Genomic DNA, 13,695 nt, shown 5'->3' on the forward strand with positions numbered 1-13,695 from the left:
ATTAAACAAGCATATGTGATGTGACAGTGCCAGGCACCTTGCAAGAAACTTCGTATTTTTGCTGTTTCGGCAAACCACGAAAAGTTTAAAAAATTAGAATAAGCTTGAAAAGTTAGGAAAAGAATACTAAGAAAACAAACAACGAAATACACTGTAGTAAGCAGTTCTGAATTTGAGGACATGCTAGCGCCGATATCTCCTCGAGAGTGACCAATAGCTGCCATACAACGCGGCGTGTGTGAACAGCTGATGTCTGGCCGGTAACACTTGTTATTTCCCATTTTAACCTATTCTTAGGGCAAGAAAAACCCATTATGAGGACCCTGGTGGCCGTTTATTTGTTGTACGTGGCTTCTGGGGCGGTGGTGAGGGCGACGGAGGTGCTGCGGCCAAGAGGAGTACCACTTTCAAGTATGTTTGGTTACGTAGCAACAGATTCATTTTTTATCAAAAATAACCAATAGCACCTTCCTCATTGCTGGTAGCTGGGTACAACGCTAATCCTATCCACTGTATGAAATAATACTGGAAAAAATTATATATGAAATTAACCAATACCCAACAGGTCGTACAACCTTTTTGACAGTTCAAGTGAATGTCACTCTGACTTGAATAATCTAGCCTGAATAATGGTATTTATTTGTAGCTCAGACCATGCAGCTCAATACCTAAAAGTTCGTAATGGCATGAGCTAAGATTGTTTCATAATACAGTACCTCATTATTGTAATCAGGTTTTCTTGGGTACTGTATATTTCTTTGTTGAAAATGTAGAACTCCCATGCATATAATATGCAGTTGTACTTCTTAATCAATAAACTGTATCCTACTGTTCACTGATTGATGTAAAAAGTTGCAGAAATGAGTAGTTTGAAGATATGAATGATCAGATCTTGTCAATTTTACATGCAATCCTGGCAAATGGCTGCCCGTCTTGGTCAGCTTTCCAGATGATTAAGTCCCAGCATTAATGTGTCACCGGCTGTTTGGTTATATTAATCTAGCCCAGCCTAACTTAACTGATTTTTTTTTACACATTTTTTATATCTGGTTCTTTTTGAAAGATACAAAATAATCAAAATATAAGCTCTGGAAACTTCTTTTTTTACTCACCTGGAAGGGCCATGACCTTCCACCAGTCAGACAGCTGAAAGGTGTACAACCCAAGAAACTATGAGGATGCTCCAGTCAGACGATGTAAGGCAAAAGTTCTAACGATAATTATCTAATTAACTGATTTGGTGTATCCTACAATAAGTTGTGTTAATTTTTTGTTAACAATACTATAACATAAAATTTACCAGTAAATGGTTCTGAATGAACAGTATGAATGTATGTACCGTACTGAGTACAGTACATGGACAATTAAAAGATGAAGAGTTCATTGGCGAGAGTAACTGAAAGTTTAGATTTGAACTGGGAAAGGGTTGGTGCTATAACTGCATATGATGATGGGGATGTAATAACCAAATTGAAACATAACAAATTAATCACTGGTCTGACCAAGATTAGATCGCAGGCCCTCGCACTCCATAGGTGCACACATTACCACTGAGCTGAAGAGAGGATCCCCGCTTTGCCTCTAAGCAACGCGGGCTTTTATAGACCCCATTACTTCACTCTATTCTCTCTTTGGTGATTAATTTGGTGAGTTTGGAACACACAGTATTGTAGCATTGGAGGCCACCATTGGGGACGCTGTGGACCACACTGAACAGCTCATCCCCGGGATGTAAGGGCTAGGATGCTGCCAGCTAACCATCAATATCATTGCCCTCCAAGCCTCGCTCCACATCCCACACCGCTGCCAACCAGTGTAATAACTGAAATGTAACTTCACAGATTAATCACTGGTCTGACCGAGATTCAATCTCAGGACCATGTGCTTCAAACATGCGCACATTACCACTGCTCCAAAGGGAAGATCCCCCCCTTTGCCTCTTTGCAGCGTGGGCTTTTATAGACCCCATTACAGGGAGTTACAGTAGCGTTTAACATGACAGCTGAAGAATCTTTGACGGACCTTGACCTGGGTGTGTTGTGTGTGGATACTGAACCTATGGCTTCAAGTCCCTTGGTGAGGGGCCTAGTGGAAAATGTCATCGGGTTTTTTGGGAGAAAGATCATGGAATGTTTCATAACATAGGATCATGTCGCACCTAAGTAGTCTGCTTCTGTTTGAAAACAGATTCAGACTTTTTTAGCCTGTCCACATATGGGAGTTCTGAAAGCTCTGAGACTTGCTTGGTCCATCTGCATTGAACTGATTTCAGTAGCATAAGATCACCCACGTGGCCAAGTTTCCAAAGTGGAGAAGCAAAGTCTATGATGGGACGAATGTCAGAGATAAGAAGGGAAGTCATGAACTTAGGAGATTGGGATATTGTGGATTTAAGAAGATTGGTAGCAACGCCCTGGGCTTTAGAAACAACATCCCTAATGTACAAATGAAATTTCAGCTGTGTGTCAAATTTGACATCGAGGCCTTTGTGACAAATGGAGGGTTGGATTCGCGTACCACTTAGGAAATAGACACCATCATTTAAGACATTACACTGAGCTCTGAAGAACCTCAGATGGACGCATTTGTTCGGTGCAAAGTTTAGACCCCATGAGACAGCTGTGTCTGAGAGAATACAGGTATACTCCGGTTTAACAATGCGATTGGTTAAGTCAAGACCCATCGTTAGGCAAGGTATTGTACCTCGGGGTAGATTTAACATGTACAGTATAGGGATGCATTTTTGAGCCTTGGGTTTCCCGCCCAACCAAGTCCTAAACCCACCCAAATGAGTCCAAAAACAAGTTTAAAGCCAATGTAAATGGCCTAACAGCTGTAAAAGAAGCTAACCTAAGCCTAACACCTGTAAATAACCCACTAAAACCAACAAATAAAATATGAAAATCATCAAATACATGTCTGGAAAAAATCAAACTTAGCATACTTTACCCCAAAATGACAGTGTTTACCCCACCTATGACTAAAACACGTTAATCTAAGTCTAGAAACAGTTTATAAATCATCCTAAACACTCAATTTTGGTCTAAAATATAATCAAAATCAGGGAAAAAAATGAAAACCCATTGTTAAACCAGGGTTTGGCCATCGTTAGGCGGGGTATGGTGATATTTCTATCCCCATCACTAAGCCAAGGTATCGGATTAAGGGGTATCGTATATTGAGTTAGGCTATACCTGTATTGATGTTCACTTGGAGATCAGAAGTGATGTTCGATTTTAGAGAGTGGTTAAGATAAAGTTCTAGGTCATCATCAAATAATATATATTTACAGGTTAGATTGGCTTCAATATAATTAACAAAGATCAAAACACACAGAAACTTTTCAGGAAGGGCTTTGCCCCCTAGATCTCACCTCCCATGACATTAGCCAACCAGATCGTCCCTTAACCTATCCCTAATAACCGCCTAAACTACAACAGCCACTTACCTTCAGGAGGTGCAGATTCAGCATTCTCATCCAGTTTGTCACTGTGAGGTACCGTACATGTGTTGGTTCAGACTTCAGTGGTTACAGTCTTGCCACATGGAGGTGGTGGGTTTCATTCCCTTGAAAATCCTTCAGAAAGTCTGAGTCAGGTATTAGTGAAAATACCTAGCCTCTTCACCCACTCCATGATGAACAGCTCTTCCAAGACATCATGGAGTGGGTGAAGAGGCCAGTTATTTTCACCAGTGCCTGGCCCAGAACCTCTTCCTGAAGGATTTTCAAGGGAATGAAGCCCACCAGCTCCTCTTCCATGTGGCAAGACTGTACCCACCAAAGTCTGAACCACCACATGTAACCTACCTGCAGTGACAAAACTGGATGAGAATGCTGAATCTAGGTTTGGGAGCCATATCGAACTGTTACCTCCCAAAAGATGTCGCTGTTGCTGTGAATATCCTAACTGTCCTGCCCTTAGTCACGTAAGCTATTTCAGCAGAATTTGTCATGAATGAAGTATATCATTATTAAACTAAATCCTAATAATAAAATTATCATCATCATTGTCATCTTATCCTGTGTTGCCTCCTGAGGAGTGTAGTAGCCCGGGACCAGGCAAGTTGGTCCTGACATTTAAGATGATAGTGACCAGTTGCACTCATCATCCCATTACGTGAGCAGTAAACCCCAACCGCCCCTTGGACATAAACTTACACAAGCTCAATCCAGCTGGAGTGCCTTAATTACCCAATAAATCACCAGGTGCCATAGTTTGGTTATATGGTTACCACTCAGCATAGTAAATGGTTTCCTGGTGTACAGGAAACCAATTGGCTTGTCACGCAATGTAGAGTCACCCAAAGAAAGAAGAATGAAAGGAAAGACAGAAGAGGAAGGAAGGAAAGAAGGGAGGAAAGGAGTCACTAGCTTGTCACTCAGTGTAAAGTCACCCAAAGAAAGAAGAGGAATGAAAGAAGGAAAGAAAGAGAAGAGGAAGGAAAGAAGGGAGGAAAGGAGTCACCCGAAAGCACTATATTGGGTGAGTGGATGGTGAGCGCTGCCATCAAGTACGCATTCATTAATATTAACCATCTAGATTGTTTCACTTCATTTCGTTTATAAGGCTCCAACATGCTTGCATGCATTGGTCTTGGTCACCTAATGGCGGCTCTCCATGCTGCTGTGTCTCTGGCAGCTTCCCTATTAAATCACTTATCCCAGATGTCACACACTATGACCTCGTCCCAGGCCCCCTACCCCCAACATTCATACATCTCACTTTCTGCACCCAGTTGTCATCAACCATCCTCACCACATGCTCAAACCATCTCGATATACCCCACCTCATCACAACACCAATACAGTACACTCCAGTCCCATCCTTCCCCATAACACTTCCATCGTAAACCTAGCCCTCCCCCCCTCCCACCTTGCATTCAAGGATGCATTGCACATCCACCAAATCACTGTCATTTCTGTACATTTGAGTCTGCAAATATCCTCTTCCTTTATTGCCCAGGTCTCACTAACATACAGCATTACACTCCTAATACTGTATATGTTGCATACAAAGATCCCATTTCAATGGAGTACTGTAGGGTGAACACAGTATATACAGCATGTGATTTCTCAATATAAACAGACAGTGCTTTCCAAAGTACTTCAGCTTTTTTGTACAGTAATTACTATAAAGTGAACAGTGCTGGAGAAACAACAGTCATTCAGCAGTTTCACACAAGCAGTGCTTCAGGGGATTTCCTTTTGCCAGTTAACATCTCATATAACACTAACTTTTTTTCTCTTATGAACTTTGCTTGCAAGTGAATATTAATTACAGCTGCAGTACAGGTATTACATGAGGTAAAAAGGGGATTACTTGGTTTGGACGATGGTGGACGGCCTCTTTTTCTGCACTGGGTAGTGGCATGGTCTGGAATAGCTAATCACATCCTTATCTTCTTAGGGTAGGTTAGACTGGTCTGTAATAGTTAGTCACAGGGGCACACCCGGGGGGGAGGCTCTGCCCCCCCCTCTTAGCTCTCTGGGTCCTTTAAAAATTTATATATATTTATTTTGATAACAGCAAAACATGAAAAACTGGCAAGTACAAACAAAGAGTAACACATGAGCCAGCAGCTCTCTGACTCTAAACCTGCATATGACCTCCCAGTAATTATCGGATTACCTGACCTCACCTCACTACGGGCCCCCCCCTTAGAAAATTCCTAGGTGCGCCCCTGTCACATCTTAATCTTCTTAGGGTAGATAAGATTAAAAATGATTTGGCACAAATCTAACCAAACCTAATCTATAGAAAGTGTCGGCTAATACAGATCACACTTCTGTGCAAATTAGAAAAACATGACATTCTACTGTACTGATATGTCGTTTAATCTGTGCAATACCATACTTCAGCAGAAATATCACTGTTCTTGATATTCATTTGCGAGCATAGTTTATAGAGAATAAAGGTTAATAAAATGTTAGAAATACTGACTGGTAAAATGTAATCCTCAGATTGCTCTTTGTGTGAAACTGCAAATTGTCTAAAACGATTTTTTTTTTTTTTTTTCTCTCTCTCTCCAGATTTTGTATCACATGATTATATACCATATAGTCTATATTGTAGGTTGTAATTTGTTAGTTGAAACTGTTTTACTCTGAGGGAAAAATTAATATTTATTCTTTATGTTAATTCATCTTGTTTATTGTGGAAAATACGGTTAGGAATATAATGATGATTTGTTATTTCTTGAAGCATAATTTTATGACCCAGCCTTCTGGTGATGATGATGATGATGAATTGTTATGCTACCTCCAGAAACATTATTTTGCGACTGTTTGACTTCTTTTTCTGATGATGATGATTTGTTATAATTCCAGAGGCATCATTTTTTGACCCAACACGCGACTTCAACTGCCTGGATGGGTCTGGCAGCATCCCCTTCACATATGTAAATGATGATTACTGTGACTGTCAAGATGGGAGTGATGAGCCAGGCACTGCTGCGTGTCCTAATGGTGAGAGCAATATTGTTCACCTCTTTACTGTGATGATGTCTTTTAAAGTTTATTTTCATTGACAGGAAACATTTTTATTCAGCTAATCAGCCTCAGAGACCCTTCATATTAATGGAAGTAGGATGAAATGTGCATTAACCTTGTCACCTGCATATCTATCTGTCTAATCCCACAGAGGGTGGCCACAGACAAAACGCCTACAAGTCGCTCTGTCACTCACCATTGGACTGCCCTCCCCCCTGCTCACTCCCCCCTCCCTCATATATCTCTCAAATCCATCCCTTCACCTCATCCTTGGTCTCCCCCACCCTCTCCCTCCATCCACTTCACCTACATACGCCCTCATAGTCAGTATTTCATTCTCCATTCTTTCCGCATGTCCAAACCACCTCAGTGTATTTCTCCTAATTTTCTCAGTCACATCCACTTCCACCCTTCATTCGTCAACCTGTCACTCCGCATGCTCGTCTCAGGTAACTCATTTCCACTGCTCACACTCTTGATTTGTTCCCCTCTATCAAGGTCCACGCCTCGCTTCCATACGTCAGGGTAGGGATCACAGTACTATCATGCAGTGACTTCTTAACTTCCATACTCACATCCCTATTTCTCATCACTGCATTCAGTGAACCAACAGCCTTCTTTCCCTGCTGTGCCCTTTCAAGCACTTCATCCCCAAAACTTCCATCCTTACTCGTCACACTACCCAGGTACTTGAATGCACTCACATTCTCCATGTCCTCACCATCCAACCTCACTGTGCATTTTGTGATTTCATTCCTCTCAAACACCATAACTTGAATGTACAAAGGAATATAATTTTATGAATGAATGGTAAAATATAATTGTGTGTGTATGTGTATTTGCTAATTTCTGTTGTTGTGCAAAACTTTATAAAGCCCAGAACTTGCACACACTTTAACACAGTGAATTTACTCTCTGTTGACACTGTGGTATTATCTCAGCACCATTTGTGGCCACATACACTATACTTTCACCCTGTCATCAACATACATCAGATTGACCCATTGTTTTATGTAAATTCCATTAAACTGATGTCAATTTTGTAAGATATATATACTTCATATGCATGGTAGTCAATTTGCACAGCATAAAAAAATACAGAAAAGTTGTCCAAATCATGAAAATCTAAAACTCTTTCTGTACTGTTAAGAACTGCTCTGCAAAGATTAGTCAACACTACCATCATCCTGAATTGTATGGAACAGGTACATCAGTTATTTACAGGAGTTTTAGCATGTGGTGAGGATGGAGGATGACAAATGTGCACAGAGGTTGAGAGATGTGAATGTTGATAGGGTTGTGAGAGGTAGACCAAAAAAGGCCTGGGACAATGTCATACAGTGTGACTTCAGATATAAGGGACTGAATGGGGAGGCTGCTGGAGATCAAGTAGCATAGAGAGCTGTCGTAAGGTGACCAAGACTGATGCTTGCATGCATGTTGCAGTATTTGTTAATGAACGAATGAGGAGAGTTTTGCAGCGAGTTTAAATAGGGACTTCAAGGGACATATATATATATTTTTTCCCTTCCATTCGCTTGAGAGATATGACTTTTTGAACCAATGTTATTTACACAGAGCACAGTAATGTAGATATTGCATGTGCAGTATATAAGTTGTGTAGAATCCCCCCACCCACCCATCAAATACGCAGGCTTTGTCCACTCATAATAGGTTTCATTTGGCAGTCTCCAAGTTTGTTTAAATTCCACTTGTTATTTATCCTAATGCATGTGCACACATAAATGTATGTGTGTGCACACACACATCCAGGACGTCGTCAGTGGCGGAGCTCCATGCAGATCGTGGGAAAATAACACAAAATTGGTGGTGAAAAGGAAGCCTGCCTATTGTGAATATGCTAATTAAATGTGAGAGGTGGCCCCATCTCATTTGAGTGAAAATAAACCGGAGGTGTCAGTCCAATAAGTGTAAAACACAGTGACAGTTTTAAATTCTGTACGATTTTGTCATGGCGGAGAGAAGCAGAGCATTGTTTACATCCAGTGACAATGAGTATGCGGGAAACTCCAATGAAGACCAAAGCAACAGTAGTATGGTACAGTATCAAGCTGAATCAAACAAGAGTAACAGGTGTGGAGAAGATGGCTGAAAAGAATGCCCAGGAATTAAAACAGGTATGGGCAATAATTAGTGAATTACAAGGGCGAACCATGGAACACGAGTTGGAGACAAAGGAGCTGAGCAGTAAGTTAGAGAGTGTCTGCTCATGTAGTGCTGACCAGGAGAGAAAGTTGTGTGAATTAAAAGCAGGTAATGAAACAGCAGCAAGTGAAATAAAACAGCTTAAATGGGAATATAAGAGACTGTAGGAGGAAGGGACAAGATGAAATTTAAACTTGATGAGCATGAATCTAAAACTAAGATGCACGAGGAGTATATCAAGGAAATCCAAGAACACAACAATGGGTGGAAGAAAACAGGAAGATAAAATAAGTTGTAAGGAGATTTTAGAACAACAGAGAAAGGAAAACCAGGAAAAGATGGAGAAGGAAGTGGTGAAGGTACTAAAGAGTAAAGAATCACTTGTCAGAGATGCAGCAGACAAGAAAAAATGCGTGATTATCTCAGGTTTGAAAGAAAAACCGATGTCAGTGAGGTCAGAAAGAGAAAGGGAAGAACTGAGAAGGGCGAAGGAAATGCTGTAGTGTCAATAGTTATGGAAGGAAATGACGAAGCCGAAGAGGAGACTGAAGAAGTGTTTAATTGGGAAAATATGTGGAGGGAGGGGCAAGGCCACCAAAAGTAAAATTTCAGTTTCAGGTCACAGTAAATGAAATGATCAACAAAACTTGGAAATTAGCAATTAAGGAAGGATTTAAAAATATCTGGATAAAGAGAGATGCAAATGAGGAAGAGAGAGCCAAAATAAAGGAATTTGTTAAGGAAGTGAAGGAAAAAAATGACCAGAGAACAGAGGAAGAGACGGCAGAGCTGTATTGGAGACTTATGGATCAGATATTGAGGGAGTGGTACCGAAGGAGAGAGGGAGAGAGAAGGATAGAATTAAAAACAATGCAAAAAGATTGAAAGTGGCTTATGCTAATGTAGATGGTCTGATCTCAGCAGGGCTTGAAATAGACGATTTCTTGAGGGTAAATGAGCCAGACATTATGTGCTTCGTAGAGACCAAGCTAAGAGAGAATACTGTATTGAAATCCAAATGGGAGATAGGAAATACAAAATATGGAGGAAAGATAGAAAAGAAAAAAACGGGAGGAGGCATTGAATGAGGAGGAATATCGGTTGTTGTCGGACATGGTTAGATACCTACAGAAAGTGACAGAGAAAAGCAACAACATAATCCTGATGGGTGACTTCAATTGCAAAGAGGTAAACTGGAAGGAGTGGGGCTCAGGAAACAGCAAATATTCGTGGGGCAGGATACTCTTAAGTACAGCGGTGGATAATGTAATGACCATGTCAGGCATGGGGTGATTACAAGGTTATTGTAATCGATTACGATTACTTTGCAAACTTCAGATTACGATTGCGATTATGATTACAGTAAAAGTAAGAGTAATTGATTATGATTATGATTACATAAGAAGTAATCATGATTACAATCATGATTACATGTACTGTTATGCACTATATAATTATGAGCACGTTTCTTTTATACTTGACATTGATTAAGTAAATAGCTGAAGTTAGTTTTTGAAAGCAAAAACATTGTCCAGTATTATAAAACTGATATTTTCTAGGGATATTTATCTTGTATGCAAATCATTTTAATAAGAATTGCCTGCTTAAGGAAGAACATAGAGTTAAGCTCTGCAGAACCTATGGCAACTGTTACTCTGGATAAAAATATACTGTACAGTGCTACATCCAGTAAGTTGTTCCTTTATTTTTTTGCCAGTTTGCAATACAAATGCATTTTAATAATTCAAGCACTGAGACTTTTCTACACTTTGTCCTTGACCCTTTCATTCTATTAACTTTTCTACCAACTGAGATCTTCCCAGGTGATATTATTCTAGCTTAGGTAGGATATTATATGGAAGCTTCTAAGTGATAACCTACAATTCACTTTTGTTATCATATTACTTATGGACTTTTATGGTGTATATTTGACTGTATGACACTGAACTACTGTATTTTATTCTTGACGAGTATTTGTGGAAGAATAACGTATCTGGGGCCTTATAATTGTAAAAGTAACCACGATTACGATTACAATATGAGAGTAATCGATTACAATTGTGATTACTTTGAAAAAAGTGCCTAAGTAATCGATTACTATTACACAAAAGTCCGTAATCGATTACAGTCGATTACGATTACGGATTACGATTACCCCATATCTGGACCAAGTGGGTCAAAGAAGAGACAAGATTTAGGGGGGATGACACACCAGCAAGACTAGATTTAATTCCAACCAAAGAACCTGATGCAGTTGGGTCTCTGAAATATCTGTCCTATAGGAAAAAGTGATCATGTAGTGATAAGAGCTCCAAATGATAGGAGGAAATGGGAAGAAAAGAGATGAGATATACAGGCATGGTAGATACAACTTTGGGAAAGCAAATTTTACAGGACTGAGAAAATTTTTCAAATAAGTGGACAGACAGGAATTCTGGAAAACAAGAGAGATACAGAAGAAGTGTGATATCTTTCTAGACTTTTATAAAACAGGTGTGGAAGAGTATGTGCTGAAAGTCAGTGGGAAAGAGAACAGGAGAAATGATTGGTTCAACAATTGGTGTATGACAGCAAAAAAAAAGATAGGGATAAAGCATGGAACAAATGGAGAAAGATAGGTAATGATAAGAGAAAGGAAGAATATGGTTATGAAGGGAGATTTGCCAGTTAGGTAGTCTCGTTCCTTTGAGATGTTTCTCATACTGTAAGTTCCAGTACGAGTCATCAGAGTTGCCAGTTTGCCTGTTGTTTGTGAGTGTAGTTATTTTGTAAGTTATGCATTAATTTTTCTGCTCTTTTTCTTTAAAATGTTTTACTTAAGTGATTGCTTGTTAAATTATGGAATTTAAGTTCGTATAGTAAATGATTTAGAGTGTTATGTAGTGTCAGAAGACTTTGGCATGTTTTGATGTCTCCTAGTTGGTAACTGTTGTTACTAGGGGCTAATGCAAGACCAGCGCTTACTAGAATTGTGGAGAAGTAGAAGTTTCTAGTACAATGCAAGCTTATATAAGATGGGGAAGAATTAGTCAGTCAGTTTGGAGTTAAGTCGGGTGTCAGGTCAGTTTGAGTGAAGTGCAGTTGGTTTTGGTTCAGTGTAGTGCAGTATCAGTGACAGTGAAGATTATATATTTTTGGTACTTGTGAAAACAGTGGCGGGTTAGTGAAGTTTGTATATCATTGGAACTTCAGAAAACAGCGAAGTGTCAAGCATTAAGTGTAATGACTGTGAAGTGTTGTTAAGCACTAAGTGTAATAGCAGTTAGTAAAGTGTGTATAGCTCCAGTGCTTGTGACCACAGTGAAGTTGGAAGGCATTAAGTGGAATTATTTGGAATATAAAGACAGTGAACTTTAAGGAGCCAGTGTTTATTTTCGCCTCAGCTGATCATGTGTACTGCACACCTAAAGGCTGACCATAGGAAGAACAACACACTGGGCAACGTCCTTCCTATACTGTACTACTGCTGTTGGAGCCTGTGGCAGTGTGGGGTGAGGACGTAACAATATAAAAGAACTAGAAATGAATATTCAAGAATATGTACAGTAGACAGGAAGAAATTTCAAAAAAGGTTTAGTTGACAAATGTAAGGAAGAAACTAAATTGTTTTAGCTACAGGTTTGTTAATGGCAAATTGAAACAAAAGGAAGGAGTCAGTAAGCTGAAAGTACAGGGAAATGTCTATAAAGATGTGGTTATGCAAGCTGAAATTATTAACAAATGTTTCACAAGAGAAAGTGATTTTGTAGAGGAGTGACTAGAAATGTAGTGTTAACCCCTAACAGGCGGTTGACGTTACATAATGTCCGTGTGTGAGGAGGCGGACGATGTTACGTAACGTCCAGCCATTTTGAGTCCTAAATTATTGGTGAAACTGGGTGATAAGGCATCCTGGTCAGCTATTGTCCTGCCCTCTACACTCCCAAGCCTTGAAACAAGTAAAATATACATAATATATAAGTTGTAGTGTTATAATTGTTCAAGTAAAATAGTACAGTATATACGAACGTAAGTTTTATTGTTATAAAAGTTCAGGTACAACAGAAAACATACATAAGATTTTGATGACAATGAATAGTGTCAGGAATGCATAAATGATAAATATGGTGTTCAGTGGTGAAGAAAAAGCTAATGAGTGAATAGTTTGTTAGCCACACCCCAGGCACGCCTGGTGATAAGCTGCCAGCCCGCCCTCCTCCCTCACTCCTCCCACAGGCAGCAGAGACGTATTACCGTGCATATAACACCTCTTGCCTTCGTTTTTCATCCATTTTTCATTGATTTATGCATGTTTAGGCTTATTCTTTGATACTTTATTTTTCCGAAAATATGCTGACCCACACGGTCGTATAATTGGTAAGTTGCCTGCCCATAAAGGGTTAAAAGATGTAAAAGTTGAAGTGCAAGAAGTATACAAATTTCTGGAAACTCAGGATGTGAGGAAGGCCCCTGTACCAGATGGGATCTCTAATTGGATATTAAAGGAATGCAGAGAACAACTGGTGGATAAGATTCACGGTTTAATTGTGTGTTCTCTGGAAGAAGGGAAAGTGACTCGGAAGTGGAAGAGGGCCAATATGGTACCAGTTTATAAGGGAAGGAACCAGGAAGAACCCCTGAATTATAGTCCAGTGTCCCTGACCAGCATGGTCGCAAAACTGTGCAAGAGAATCCTGAAAGACAGATGGATAAAATATCTGGAGGAAGATGGACATTTTGGCAGAAAGTCAGTTTGGATTCGGAAGTGGAAGGTCGTGTGTTTCCAACTTGTTAAGCTTCTATTCAAGGGTGATAGATGTGCTACAGGAGAGAGATAGTTGGGTGGATTGTGTGTACTTAGATTTGGAGAAAGCCTTTGACAAAGTACCCCACAATGCAACTAATGTGGAAACTGGAACACATAGGAGGACTGAAGGGGAACCTGCTAGGGTGGATGAGAGACTTCTTGAGAAACAGACAAATGAGGACAGTAATAAAAGACAGGATGTCTGGATGGAGGGAAGTAACAAGTGGAGTCCCACAGGACATGGTGTTAGTGC

The 13,695-nt window shown here is 39.9% G+C and overlaps 1 protein-coding gene across 3 annotated transcripts in view; it reads left to right on the top strand.

Annotated features, from left to right (window-relative positions):
- The first annotated feature begins 252 nt into the window (after positions 1–252).
- GCS2beta (glucosidase 2 subunit beta) overlaps positions 253–13,695 on the top strand; it is a 51,599-nt gene continuing 38,156 nt past the window's right edge. For all 3 annotated transcript variants that reach the window (XR_013900314.1, XM_080285597.1, XM_080285598.1), the window contains exons 1-2: positions 253–411; positions 6,329–6,466. Coding sequence is in view for 2 of the 3 variants with exons in the window: in XM_080285597.1 (XP_080141723.1) it covers positions 315–411; positions 6,329–6,466 (235 nt within the window). In the remaining variant the exon portion in view is untranslated. The remainder of the gene's footprint in view (positions 412–6,328; positions 6,467–13,695) is intronic.

Source organism: Coenobita brevimanus, chromosome 107, assembly GCF_032717465.1.
Source record: "Coenobita brevimanus isolate Jiangsu-jjx chromosome 107, ASM3271746v2, whole genome shotgun sequence".
In the NCBI taxonomy this organism is placed as follows: Eukaryota; Metazoa; Arthropoda; class Malacostraca; order Decapoda; family Coenobitidae; genus Coenobita; species Coenobita brevimanus.